Here is a 14,467-nt window from a genome sequence, read left to right on the forward strand (position 1 = left end):
GATAGGTAATGACAATTGAGACTGAATGGTGGGGGATGGAAGGATAGTTCTGACCAGATGGTGGGGTGGGGAAAAAGGAAGGATTGTATTTCTTTGCAGTCATCTGGCCATTAACACTCCCTGAGAGCTCTAGAGGACACTTGGGAGTTTATCATTTGTTATGAACATTCATCAATATCTGATAGTTGTCCATCTTGTCAACATTCCATGATAATTCCATAAATAAGGGAAAACAAACTTGATAGAAAAATGTTTTCAATTCTCCATTGCTTCACAATGACTAACCATAAGAGACTGTATTGTGTTTAATGGTATCTTAATTATTTGATCTTATTTAGTAATATTGGGTTAACACATTTTCTCTCTGTCTCTCTCTCTCCTCCCCCCTCTTTCTCTCCCTCTCCTTCTTTCATTCTCCACACATGCAATAAAGAAATTAATCCTGTTGCATGTGAACAGTAACCAATGTCTGGATAAAGCTACTGAAGAAGACAGCCAAGTGCCCAGTATCAAGGACTGTAATGGTAGCCGTTCACAGCAATGGCTTCTTCGTAATGTCACTCTTCTAGAAATATTCTGAAGGGTTTCTAAGGCAAGGATTGACTGGACTACCTCAGCGAGTGCATTTGCTATATTATGTACCAAGCAAAGGCTGCAAGTTGTTTGATCACTGGAGCAATCAGTTCTAAAGTTCTGAGAGCTGTGAACCAGCCATCCAGGTGTTGAAACATGGAGCTAACTAAAGGAGTACTTGTAATGCTTTATGCACTAATGTTTACAAGAAATCATTTTGTAGAACACATGGACAGTGGAAATGTAATCGAGGAAATATGCTCTCTGGAGAACAGCACAACTTAGTTTGCTTGTATATTAGCAACCTCACAAAATGCTGTTAGAAATATTCATAAGATGTTTGTGCAAAGTTCAATATTTACCCAAAGGTTATATAAAAATATAAATGGGACCAATTAAAAATAAAAGAGAAAAATCATTGATACAAAAATGTATAAAACAGGATTTAGAAAAGACAATTGGAACTGTTAAAACTTATAATTCCAAACATCAAATATATATAATTAATTTAATCTCAGTGGAAAAAAGGTGACCAAGCAAAATAGCAACTATTTATACAATTGCGTGCTGATCCATTAATTTTTTTCTTACAGTACAGGCCTTGAACTTGTTTTAAGAAAAACCAAAATTAGCATAAGTAAAATTAGCGCTCTAAATGTTGGATTAAATTTAAAAACTTTTGATTTTGTCTTGTAGTTTTTCCAAACTTGTTGCTCTTTTTTTCAAAATATCTCAAAAATATTTTTTACTTGTTTGTGTTTGATTTGCTACTTAAGTTAAAAGTATGTCAGCTATCTTTGATCTGACAAGAATTTATTGGTGCATTTTAAATTTCTTAACTGATTATGTTTTATGACCAAATCTCCTAATACTGCATTATAATTTCTTTACAGCAATAAGTATTTCATTTCTCAGTTCCACTCATCAGAGCCTGCAGAAATAACTTATTCAGATAATAAATAATTGACATCTGATGTTTCCTTAAAGCATATTTCCATGCAATATTATAATATAATTCATATTTTTGAAATGTAATGTTCTACTTTTTCTAATAAAATCAAGGGAAATTATTAAATAACTCTCTTTATTAAAAGTGATAAACTATAAAAGTGCTGTGCCCCATCCTCCAATTCTGAAACTGCCCAAAAATCGTATCACACTAAGTATTACTGATCCCATTTTATATCTTACCAGCATATCTGGAAAGGGCCTACTTATACTGCTGACCATATAGCTATAACACATAACATTCAAAGGGGTGTGATTTTTTTAAAAAAATAATGTTCTTAATTTCAACCCTGTACCACATCATGTGTCTCTTAAAAAGCCGCCTCCAGTTGCATAATATTGTGGTTACCCCCTCATAATACTCTGATCATCCCATCTCAGCACTATGAACCAATTGAATTCTTTTTTTTTAATCCTGAAAATTGTGAATTGGCCAACTGTTTAATGATCAGTAGGTGGCAACAAAGAATTAATGATGTCTTGTTTCTATGTTGCCATCTGGTGTTCATCTGGATATGTGGAACCAATATGTAGCTGAGAACTGGAATTTGAGATAGGCAGTTTATCTTTGGGGATCAGCGTGGAAATTGAAAATTACCATAGAACATAATGTGAGGAGAAGAAGAAATGAACCAGGACTTTCATGGAGCACTCAAGCAGGGCTACTAAAAGGTAATTCCCAACCCCATAGGCTATGATTCTTTCAGTTACTTTTTACATATATTCAGCCAGGCATCAGCCAGGCAACATATATGGATTTGCCCATAGAAAAATAGATAATTTGTGGCCTGGGGAACCTTTGCACAAATCAATCTTGTGCACCAATTGCAAGTATTTCTGGATTTGGAGGCCTAGTTTACAGTCACAAAACTGAGTCTTAGTCACTTCCATTTTACTAGTTTACTGCTTTCATTTTACTTGTTTAATGCAGTGTGGTCTATGTGGACCTGTCCTTGAAGACTATCCAGAACCTGAATACAGCAGCACATACAATCTGGGGTATCAGGTAATTCACCTGAGTAACATCATTGCTGTGAGAGGTACACTGGCTTCCAGTTACTTTCTATGAGCAATTCAATATACTGGTTATCACCTATTAAAGCCTGCATGGCCTAGAGTCAGGTTACTTAAGGGACCACCTCTCCTTGTGGATATCTGCCCATGTTACTAGGCTAGATGGAATTGGTGCATTGCAGATCCCCTCCTTTAAATATTGCCATTGGATGGAACTCGGAGCTCTGTCTTCTGGGTGGCTGCCCCAATTCTTTGTAATAGCCTTCCATTGAAGATCAGAAGAACACCTACCCTTTTAATCTTCTGGAAGACTGAAGAGCTGGCTCTTCTTCCAAGCATTGGGTGGGAAGGGGGAATTCAATTGTGATAATGGTTGGTCTGGTGCTTGGTGGTGGGAAGGCTTCCTTTTAACTATATTTTATGGATCACTTTGAACAGCCTAAGGTGATTGTATGAGATTGGGGGTCATATGTATCCTGTAAATAAACGAGAAGTCATTTTATCTGCAAGAAAACATTTTAATCTGAATGTTAATATTCTAGGAAATTAATGTATGTGCAGAAATTTTTGACTTCCCTTGTTTTTATGAAAGGATTCTCTAATAAAGAATATGGGGGAGCAAGGCTTCAGCTGAACCATGTACAAGCAAAAGGAAATAATTATGAATTGTAGGAATTAGACTGAAAATGTAAACAAAAGTGCTTAATTTTTTATTAATGTCCTTTAATCTTATACTGTGTAAGTATCTATACTTTTAAAATATGATTTTAATCTTTATCCAGGCAAGATGGACAGTACATACATTTAATAAATAAATAAAATGTTCTTGGGGCTAGCATCTTTTTAAAAAAATGTCTTTTAGAAGAAAAATTATTGCTATTCTGCTATTTCACAGAAGCATGAGAGTCATGTACATATATCAGAAAAGAATGTAACGACAAATGTGCCTATAGCAATGGAGATAACATGCCAATTATAATGTGAGAAATTAGCCTATTTCTTAATATGAAAATAAAACTTAATTCTAGAAGGAGGCATGCACAGACTAGTTATTTACAACTGATTATAAAATGGCTTTCCACTCCTTGCAGTTAGCAGTGCTTTTCCCTTATGTGTTAAATAAGGCACTTGAACTCGATTTATAGTGTCTGGTGTTTTGACAGAGCAAAGAATGAACTACAGGGAAGAAATTCTTCCAACAGTATCAACAAGGTGCTAATGATCCCTATAGTTGATATAGAAAATCTACACATGCTTGGACCAACTTTCCACACATCACCCTCATACTGTAGATGGAGACCTATCTGGAGCTTGGAAAGTGGAGGTATTTGGTCTAAGCATTGGTGTTATGGCAGATGAGCTCTCCTTTACCTCACCAGATATGGTATTTTTCACTGTTAAAGGTATCCTCACCAGTGATGTTCCATAGGGTGATCTCCCACGTCAGAATCTTTTCCAGGTTGGCAGCAACATCGAATATAGCCCCCGTTTTGTGAACTACTCCAAATCTTGTATTGTAGGGGTGAGTCTAGCCTCTCAGAGCACCTTCAAAGTGTTCCACCATTCTCTGGACAATGCAGTCATCATCCTGCATGATGGCCAAGTTACAGAAACAACCTTTCAAGAAACTTGGAGCCAGTAACAGTATAATTAGAATTAGCCAAAACCCTAAGACACATCCAGTTTTCCACTGCAGCTTATTGAAACCAGTAATCACCTCCCCCCTGCATCCTGCGAAAGGACCACCTCTAATTCCTGCACTTATCAAAGGAAAGCAATATTCAAAATTAAAGAAATCTTGGACTTCTTTAAACAGAGGAAAAGTGCAGTACTTAATAGCATGGAAAAACTCCCCCACCCATCTGAGACCAAATGGGTTGATGCCCAAAATGACAAAGCCCTCCAACTCATTTGCAAATTCCATAACAAATACCTTGGCAAACCTCAATGATACCCAGATGATACTAACCCTTTCTCTTATTTTTTTTGCTTCGGGTCTTTTTCAACATGCTAGATACGCCCCCACCTTGAGCTTTGTTTTGCATTGATGGCATCCTGCCATAAAAAGGTGGGGGGGGAGGTGGGGAGAAAACACTGAGAAAGAAATGATATGAATCAGAGGTGCCAATCTGAAACAATAGATGAGAGATGCAAGGACATAGGCTTCAGAATGGATTGCAAAAACCCACCAAATGTGAGTTACCAAAATATCTACTTTGCATACACTGGACACTGACCAATTTAGTAAAAATATACCTTTTCTCTACTAATGGAGTCAAGGGTCTTTCCTAAAATGCCCAATCTGGGACAGGGCTGACACATTCTTTCTCTCGGGTTTGATCAAGTCGATGTTATCCTTAATGATCAAGTTTTTGCACTTGATTTTTAGGAAGTACTCACCTTTCAAAAGATCTGCAGGAACTGCACTGCTCTCTTATCAGCCATATGAGCATCTAAGGCTATGAGGCCAGCCCAAACTTGAATGCCATTCGCAATCTCAATGTTGCCAATGTCAAGCGGGTCCTCTGCTTCTACCCTCCATGTACAGAAGACCATAGCAGCACCATTGACCTCAAACACATCTTTGGCAGCATACAAGATCTAAACCCTTAGTTCATATTGCAAAGAAATAGGAAGCTGGATTGGGGAAGAGGCTGGATGTTCAGGTTGATAAATTGCACCTGCAGTGCAATAGTATCAATGTGACTGGTTGATTGTGGCTGGAATGGACTCTGCATGAGAGCTATGGCATAATACCTGTTTATAGGCAGGTTTATAGTTAATTGGGCCCCAATTGAAATTCTGGCTTTTGTTTTATTTGCTGCTCATATTTTCTTGCATGCAATACACAATCACCTCTTCAATAAGTTGATCCAATTCTTGAAATCCTTGTGCCCATTTGTGTGGGTTGTTGAAATGGCTGGGTAATGCCCCGTCTTGGCTACCCATTAAACAAATTCAAGTGCACAGGCCTTGATAATTTCTTGCACATGGTTAGCCTTTTTGCATCAACTGTAGGGCAGCCCATACTGGTCCATGCTTGTATCTGCAGTTGCTTTATCGTTGCCTTGTTTGCATTCATACCTATATCCTAACATAAGCTTTTCATGGTTATATCCTATCATAAATATTTCTTTAATATAAAAATCATTCAAATACATCATAAGACTGCTTTTGTTCATCTAAAACTAGCTTGAATTTTTGTCTGGCACATGGTTCTTTGGCCCTAAGCTTTTGTGTGAGTTTTGCATTGCCACAAACTTGCCTGGGATTGCACCCCAATTCCACAACCTTAACATGGCACTGGTATTTTTGCACTTTTTGGTATCCCGACTCGCTGAACTCAATAATGCCCAATGACCTTTTCTTTTCATTGCAACTTGTTGTCTGCTGTTGGAAGAAATATTCATCTGGTTCTCTTCCAAACTGGGAGAAAGACACTGGAAATATGAAGCTGATTGAAAAGAAAGTTTAATGATGAACAGAACCAACAGCAGTTCTGGATCAGCTGACAAAATGGAGTTGAGAATGGTTTTTTTTTTATACCTTCTTAGGGCTTTGTATTTGAGCTTCCTGTTCCTGTGTAAGAACATGTTCTTTAATATTCCATTGGCTGTTGTCAGATTCCTATGGGGTCATGTAGAGGTTATGTAGGGGTCATAGCTGGCTCTATAGGCAAAAGAGAAAATGGAAATCCTAGGTGTTTATCTGAGCTAATCTGGTCAACCTCTATCTTAATGGCTCTCATCCAGTGTTAGATCTTGGGTGAGGGGCTGCTTTTATCTTATCACTCTACTTTTGTTATTAGTCAATCTTTGCTGCAAGCAGTTTTAAAATATCCTGTCTTGAATAGATTTCTTCCTGCTTTGCTTATGAATAGAGCTGTCTAGATAGTTGATAACTTATTTCAATAAACACTATAATTCTAAAGTACTGGCATCTGCTGTGGGCTACTAAGAAAGAGTGGGATGGTTTCTGCCTCTAAAACATGTTTATTAATTTCTTTCTTTGGGGAAATATAATATTCTGCCTTCTTAATATTCCTCAAAATATTTCATTCTTTGGGGTGGTGGGTGGCTTCCCACACTGCTCAAATATCAGTCAGCTACATGTTTTTTCCCATAACCATTTTCACTGCTTACAGCTTGTAAGCAATCTAATATTGCGGAGATATTTCTATAATCAACTTAATTAATTAAATTGAGATGATCAGAAGAGCTGCTGCGAGACAGACAAATAACAGGCTCTGATGAGTTTCATGAAAATCCAGCCTGACAAACTGTTGTCGGTGTGTGTGTGTCTTCGGACCCGAGCTGTCTTGTGGGGACAGTGAAGGAGAAGTGCCTCAGATGATCAAGAAGAACAAAACTAGTTCCTCACAGGTCAGAGGCAAGATCTTTGAACCAGCAGTGGCGATGGTGGACATTGTAAAATGTCCGCTCAGAAGCTGGGGCAACCGGACTAAGTATTGATGCAGGAAAGGAGTCTGGATGAAGTGATGAGACTGGGTGAGTAGATTTGCTAACCCACTGATATAAAAAAATTGAATTTTGAATTGGGAAAGACTTTTTTTAGCCAAAAATAGTGATTAATTGATAAATTGGGAACTTCACAGAAAGAAAAGTGAAAAAAAAGCGGTTTAAACTACCAAAGCCCAAAGAGACTTGTTTGTTCTAATTAATTGGAGGAGGAAAGCGAGAAAAGGATTGGCTAACCCACAAGTATAAAAATTCTGAAGTTGAAATTTGGAAAGACTTTTTTGAGTGGAAAATAGTGATTAATTGATAATTGGGAACTTTACGGAAATAACAGAAAAGAAATGATGGCTAAAATACCACAGCCCAAGGAGACTTGTTTGTTCTAACTTGTTTGTTCTAATTAATTGGAGATGGAAAATGAGAAAAGGAAAACCTGAGAAAAAAGTTTTGTTTCTCTTGTTATTATTTTTATTTTCTGGATTTTAACATTGTTTTTTGGAAATATGCTGGACTGAAAGAATTGATGATTGGAGCCATCTACTGAAAGGAAGAAAGTGTTACTTTGTAGAAACAAAGAAAGTGAAACTTAAAGACCTGACCTTGATGTGAATTGGAACATTGAGAAACTCTAAGTAGGGTTTGTTTTGTGCAGGCTGTTTGGTTTTGTTCCTCTTCAGCTGTGGAAGAAAGGGGGAATTTTCTTTTTTTGTGGAATTGAATTGGAACATTTGAATTGGACTAGAATTGGAAAATAAGAAGAGAGAGAGAGAGAGAGAGAATTTTTTGCTGATAAATAAATGAAGGGTATAATATAGTATATGGAAAGCAGAAGAGCGAATGAGTTTTGTTGTGAGTAGATGGGAAAAGGAATTGATATAATATTGGATAATACATAGTAATGTTTGTTAAGATGTAATGGTATACGTGGCTACTTATATGAAAATAAAAATAAAAAAACTTTTAAAAATCAATTAATTAAATGAAATTCACAGTTATTCCACAATTAGAGATTTGGTATAATATCTACCATATATAATGAATAATGACCGAGCAAATTAGAAATATCAAAAGACATTTTGGGATCTGTCATCATTCAGATATCCAGGCTGGAAAGAAGTCTTGTAATGCGGCTACCCTTGCAGATCCCATATACATGTTTTTGTTCATAAAATTTCAAAAATTACAGTGAACTACAGAAATAACATGCCTATTGTACCTGAGCTGAGTTGCCATGATGTCCTTAACGAAATTGGTAAGCTGTATCTGCTCATAAACAAACACCGTGTGATCTTGACTGGAATAGTAGTCGACCAAGTTATGGATAAACACAAAACTAAACTGTTCAGTCTTGCCTGGGAGAATAGTAATCCACCACCAATCGAATTTGGGTACTATAATCAGGAAGGGACGTGGTGGCTCAGTGGCTGAATTTGTAATGGTCTGTTGAACAAATGAGGAAGGGATGCATTTCAGGCCTTTTGCAAACTGGCCTTTGGCTGTTCAGAAAATTTTGCCGAAATCTGCCAATATTCATGAAAACACATGTTAAAAGGTAAAGGTTCCCCTCGCAGATATGTGCTAGTCGTTCCCGATTCTAGGGGTGGTGCCCATCTCCATTTCATAGCCAAAGAGCACTGTCTGAAGACGTCTCTGTGGTCATGTGGCTGGCATGACTAAATGCCAAAGGCGCATGGAACGCTGTTACCTTCCCACCAAAGCTGGTGCCTATTTTTCTACTTGCATTTTTTACATGCTTTTGAACTACTAGGTTGGCAGAAGCTGGAATAAGTAGTGGGCGCTCACTATGTTATGCGGCGCTAGAGATTCGAATCGCCGAATTGCCGGCCTTTCTGATCAGCAAGCTCAACATCTTAGCCACTGAGCCACCCCATCCCCTTGTTAAGGCAAATAACTGTCCTACAAAACTGGAGGGCATGGACAAAATTGTTTTCCCCTCAAAGGGAACGCGGCGAGGAGCGAGTCGTCCAAATAAATTCATCCATTTGCCGAAGTCATGAAAATATCCTCAGATATTTGTCAAAGCTTCCTTATCCATTTAACCTTCTGGCACCAAGTATATTAAATGGGGGCCAAATTGAATCTCTGTTCAATAAAACTGGAATTGAGGGGAAAATCAAAACTGAATCCGCACTCAGTGGGACAAGAAAAAACATTTGATTTATGTTGTTATAGTAAATCTTAAATTGGCAAAGGGAAATGGGCTCTTTTGGATAACAAGGTAAAACAACAGTACTGAAAACAATAATTGAATTGGACCAGAATTCCAACTGTAGAATTGATTCAAAGTCTAGTCCCTTCCCTGCAAGCAGATACCGATACAGATTAACTGAGTTGGAAGAGGACTTTGTAAATCTTCTAGTCCAGGGGTCACCAATTTTAAGGAGAAACTTCCTAACAGTGAAAACAATTAGCCAGTGGAACAGCTTGCCTTTAGGAGTTGTAGGTGCTCCATCACTGGAGGTTTTTAAGAAAAGACTGGACAGACACCTGCCTGAAATGATATAGGGCAGGGTGTCAAACTCACATCATCATGTCGTTGTCAGGCGACGTATGGGGACTTTTCCTCTCCCTTCGCTAAACCAGGCATGGGCGTGGCCAGCACGTGATGCATCCGGCCCATGGGCTGGGAGTTTGACAACCCTGGTAAAGGGTATCCTGCTTGAACAGGGGGTTGGACTAAAAGACCTCCAAGGTTCCTTCCAGCTCTATTCTGATTGATTGATGCTGAGCTTTTCAATCAGAAAGGTCAGTAGGTTCCTAATGCCGCATAATGGAGTGAGCTCGTTACTTATCCCAGCTTCTGCCAACCTAGCAGTTCTAAAGCATGTAAAAATGCAAGTAGAAAAATAAGAACCACCTTTGGTGGGAACGTAACAGCGTTGCGTACGGTTAGTCGTGCTGGCCTATGGCCATAGAGGCGTCTTCGAACAGCTCTTTGGCCTTGATAAGCACAGCACCCTAGAGTGGGGAACGACTAGCACTTATGTGCGAGGGGAGCCTTTACTTTACTATAATCAGGATTATTCTGATGAGGGGAATGAATCTGAATCTGAAAACGATTGAACTTGAACTCTACGGAGCAGAGCCGGTGAGGCTCTGCTTCGCAATCCCAAGGAATTGGAGCCCGGTTTTTTTTCTTTATTTTTTTGGCTGAATTAGCTGGTGCACTCAGTTGGAATATGGGCTCCGGGGGTGGATGGGTGGGGGTGGAGTGCCCCATATTGCTTACTGCACCTAAATGTCCGTGAAAATGGGAGTTCGACTGCAATATGCTGCTGCCGATCCTTTTAGTCTGCTTCCCCTTCCTGGCTGGAACAAGGACCAGCAGGGAAGAGTGAAGGATGGCATTAATAAAGTTCAATACTCTGCTGCTTCTTTGCTTTCTTTTTTTTCTTTACATTTTTAGAGGTTCGGAATGAGGGACGCGACCACAGGGTGAACAAACTAACAGGCTTTATTCTCAGATAAGTATAACAGCGATTCACCTTGTAAACTAGCCCGCCAAACCTTATATACTCGGGCTTCAACCAATCAGAAACAAACATTCAGCCGGCAACAGCCTCCCTCGCGTCCTAACCAATCCAGACGGAGGAGGCTGTTGCTGGCCAGCACAAAGGTGCTGAAATACAAGAACAGCGAGGCCATTTACATGGCTTATACATATTAATGAGGCTATGAATATTCAATACCCCTTCCCCCCAGTTCCGCGCATGCTCCGCGGGTGGAGCATGCGTAGTCCTGTAAGTAGGCGGGGCGGTGCCGGACCCGCCCTGATCTACGCAGTTCTCCACTAGTCGTCGGCGGAGGAGGACCTCCTTGTGGTAGCTCCTCCCGGAAGGGGGTGTAGCTCCAAGGCACGCCTTCTTGGGACGGCCCAGAAGGAGGGCTCAACTGTACTGGTGAGTAGGGGCGAGGTGGCGTGTCAACTGTGCTGGTGTCGTGTTTGGAAGGCGTGTCGGGAGGGAGGACCCTTGGCCTAGGTGGGGACTGTTCTGCGGCGGCTTGAGATGATTGTGGACGTTCCCGGCAGGGGGCGCTCGGGCAGGTTGGGCCTGGTGTGGCGAAGGCCCACGGCGTGTTTCCTCCGGATTGAGTTCTCGGTTGTGGACAGGAGAGGCCTGGAGTGGCGAAGGCCTCAAGCTGGTTTCCCGGGCAGGCAGTGCCGGCATCGGTTGGGTCCGGGCCGCCGGCTGGCGGTGGGAGGCGTCTCCTCAATTGATCCAGGTGACGCCTCCATTGGGATCCGTCAGCCAGTCCAATTCTAAAAGAACACGGGCCTGTCAGGGCAGTCACAGTGGCTGGCACCCATCTAGAAGGCCCCGAAAATGCCCGGGCCCACACCGCGTCCCCTACTTTAAATGAACGGGAAGGGATAACCCCCAGGTTGCTCGGCTGATCCCCTGAATACAACGGATGTAGCCGGTCCAGGGGAGTCCGTAGGCGCCTGCCCATCAAGAGCTCCGAGGGGCTTCGGTTGGTCGTTGGGCAGGGAGTGGAATGTTGGCTTAGCAGGTAAGCCGCCACTTTCTCCTGCCAGTCGCCCCGGTCCATGCGGCCCAGTGCCTCTTTTGCTGAGCGGATCGCCCGCTCCACCCGGCCATTGCTGGCCGGGTGGTACGGGGCTATGGGCGCATGTCGAATCCCTTGCATGGCCAGAAACTCCTGGAACGTGGTGGACATAAATTGGGGCCCGTTATCAGAAACAATCAGGTCCGGCAACCCATGGGTCGCGAACAGCCTTCTCAAGGCCCGGACCGTACTCTCAGCTGTGGTGGAGCCCATCAGGATCAGCTCCACCCAGCGGGAGTAAGCGTCCACCACTACCAAGAAATTCTGGCCGTGAAAGGGACCGGCAAAATCTAGGTGGAGGCGTGACCATGGGCCTCTCGGAGCCTCCCACTCACGAGCCGGCCCAGCTGGGGGATTAGGCCTAGACTGTTGACAGGGGTTGCAGCGGCCAACATAGGCCGCTATCTCTGAGTCCAGTAAGGGCCACCAAACATAGCTACGGGCTAATGCCTTCATTCGTGCTATGCCCGGATGATCCTTATGGAGCAGGGACAGGACTTGTGGCCGCAGCGCGGTGGGGATCACCACTCGATCCCCCCAAATGAGGCACCCCCCGTGGAGGGAGAGCTCCGCCTGCCGGATTTTAAAGGGCTTGAAGCCCTCTGCCACTTTGTCCAATGGCCATCCCCTCGAGACCCAGGAAGCGACCTGGGAGAGGATCGGATCGGCCTTGGTACAGGCCGCGACATCCGCGGCCGAAATCGGGAGACCGGAAGACGCGATGGACAGTACTGAGAGACAGGGCACTAGGGCGGTGTCGGTCTCCGGTAACGGGCAGCGGCTTAAGGCATCGGCATGCCCCAGCTGCTTGCCCGGACGGTACTGCAGCGTATAAGAATACGCCGCAAGGAACTCCGTCCATCTAGTCATTCGGGGGGAGAGGATGGGGGGGGTCGGCTTGTCACCTGCCAAAAGCCCAAGGAGTGGCTTGTGGTCAGTGACAAGGGTGAAAGGCCGACCGTAGAGGTAGTCATGGAACCTCTTAATCCCGGACACTGCAGCCAGAGCCTCCTTGTCTATCTGGCTGTAATTACGCTCCGCTGAGGAGAGTGTCCGGGAGTAATAGGCCACAGGGGCCTCTAAGCCATTTGGGAGGACATGGCTTAGGACGGCCCCGACTCCATAGGGGGAGGCGTCACAAGCTAACGTCAGTGGCATCCTGTCATTGTACTGGACTAGGACTGCCGCTGACGTCAGAGTTTCTACTGGAAGTGGCCATAACGAACTGAGATAGGGAAGGATCCCAGCGTAGGAATCAACCTCCCTTGGTAATCTCTTAGGGAAACCTCAGATTGCCTTAGACGTTTCTGGGACACTTTTGGGCATAGCTTGGCGAAGAGAGACCAGGGCAGGAGGGACCGGGAAGAGCCAGAGTCCACCTCCATCCGGCACGGCTGACCTTCCAGCTGGACGGAGGTCGAGACCTTCCGGGCCCCTGCAACGGCTTGGCTTGGCGTACTGTCAAAATTAGCTGGTTGACTGGTGGACTGGTAGCAATCTTCCGCCCTCTTCGGTGGCCGCTGCTGCTGGCGTCGCGGTTGCGCCTGGGAACGGCTGGGAGATTGAAGGAACGAGGGTGCTGGCAGTAGGGCCCTGCAGACCTTAGCCAGGTGGCCTTCGCCCTTGCACCGGTTACAGATGGCATTCAAAAATGGGCAAGCCTGGCGTTTATGACGGCCTCCGCAACCCCGGCAGGGCACTGCGGATGCCTGTTGCGCTGCAGGTGGCGGTTTTGGCTTCCTCTTAGGCACAGTCCTCATCTGGGCCACCACTTCTTCTTCTGGCTCCTCATAAGCCAGGTCGTCCTCGACCATGTGGGCTTGTGGCGATGCTTCAGGCGGTGCTCGCTCAGGTGTGGCAATCTGCAACCGCTCAATATCGGCCGTGGACTGCTCAGATAGTTCAGCGGCTCGGGCAGTTTCCACGGCCTGAAGTAGTGTAATTCGGTGATTTCGGAACATGCGGCTCCGCAGATTGACATCGCGGACCCCGCACACAAACTGTTCCACTAAATTTTCCTCAAGGTTGGAGAACTCGCACTGGGCAGCCACCATCCGCAGAGCCTCCAAAAATTGGCTGATTGATTCATTCTGTTTTTGGACTCGTCTGCGGAAGGCAAAACGGCGAGCGATGACTGAAGGGGTGGGTGCATAGTGATTCTTCAATCTGGCCATGAGTTCGTCCCACCCAAGCTTGTATGCTGGCCGTGGGGCTGCCAAAGCTCTTGCTGAGGCGAACATAGATGGCTCGCAGCATGAGAGGAAAAAGCTGCATTTTTCCTCTTCGGTTTGAGCCTGATTTTTGGAAGCGATCAGGTAACATTCGAACCTCTCCATAAACCCCTCCCATGATTCTCCGGCCGAACCAAAGGGGGCAAAAGGAGGTAGAGCAGATGTCATCCTGACGGTCGTGAAGGGAGAGATACTGAAAGGGCACAAAAAAAAAATTTTCCTCCTCAGGCAGCGTTCGTTGCCGGTCTGGGAACGGCAGCTAACTGTCTGTCTCTCTCTTTTCACCCTAGCGCCGCGGAATCGCTGATCCCACCCTCGTCGCCAGTTTAGAGATTCGGAATGAGGGACGCGACCACAGGGTGAACAAACTAACAGGCTTTATTCTCAGATAAGTATAACAGCGATTCACCTTGTAAACTAGCCCGCCAAACCTTATATACTCGGGCTTCAACCAATCAGAAACAAACATTCAGCCGGCAACAGCCTCCCTCGCGTCCTAACCAATCCAGACGGAGGAGGCTGTTGCTGGCCAGCACAAAGGTGCTGAAATACAAGAACAGCGAGGCCATTTAC

At 43.8% G+C, this 14,467-nt stretch overlaps 1 protein-coding gene across 5 annotated transcripts in view; it reads left to right on the top strand.

The window, feature by feature from the left end:
* The window catches only part of GALNT1 (polypeptide N-acetylgalactosaminyltransferase 1), a 67,028-nt gene extending 63,795 nt beyond the window's left edge, over positions 1 to 3,233 (top strand). For 3 of the 5 annotated variants that reach the window (XM_032235469.1, XM_032235471.1, XM_032235470.1), the window contains exon 13: positions 434 to 3,233. In XM_032235469.1, the coding sequence (XP_032091360.1) occupies positions 434 to 580 (147 nt within the window). In that variant the 3' untranslated portion in view covers positions 581 to 3,233. The remainder of the gene's footprint in view (positions 1 to 433) is intronic. The other 2 variants (XM_032235472.1, XM_032235474.1) reach the window with 1 other exon arrangement.
* The last annotated feature ends 11,234 nt before the right edge of the window (positions 3,234 to 14,467 follow it).

Source organism: Thamnophis elegans, chromosome Z (genome assembly GCF_009769535.1).
Source record: "Thamnophis elegans isolate rThaEle1 chromosome Z, rThaEle1.pri, whole genome shotgun sequence".
Lineage (NCBI taxonomy): Eukaryota > Metazoa > Chordata > Lepidosauria > Squamata > Colubridae > Thamnophis > Thamnophis elegans.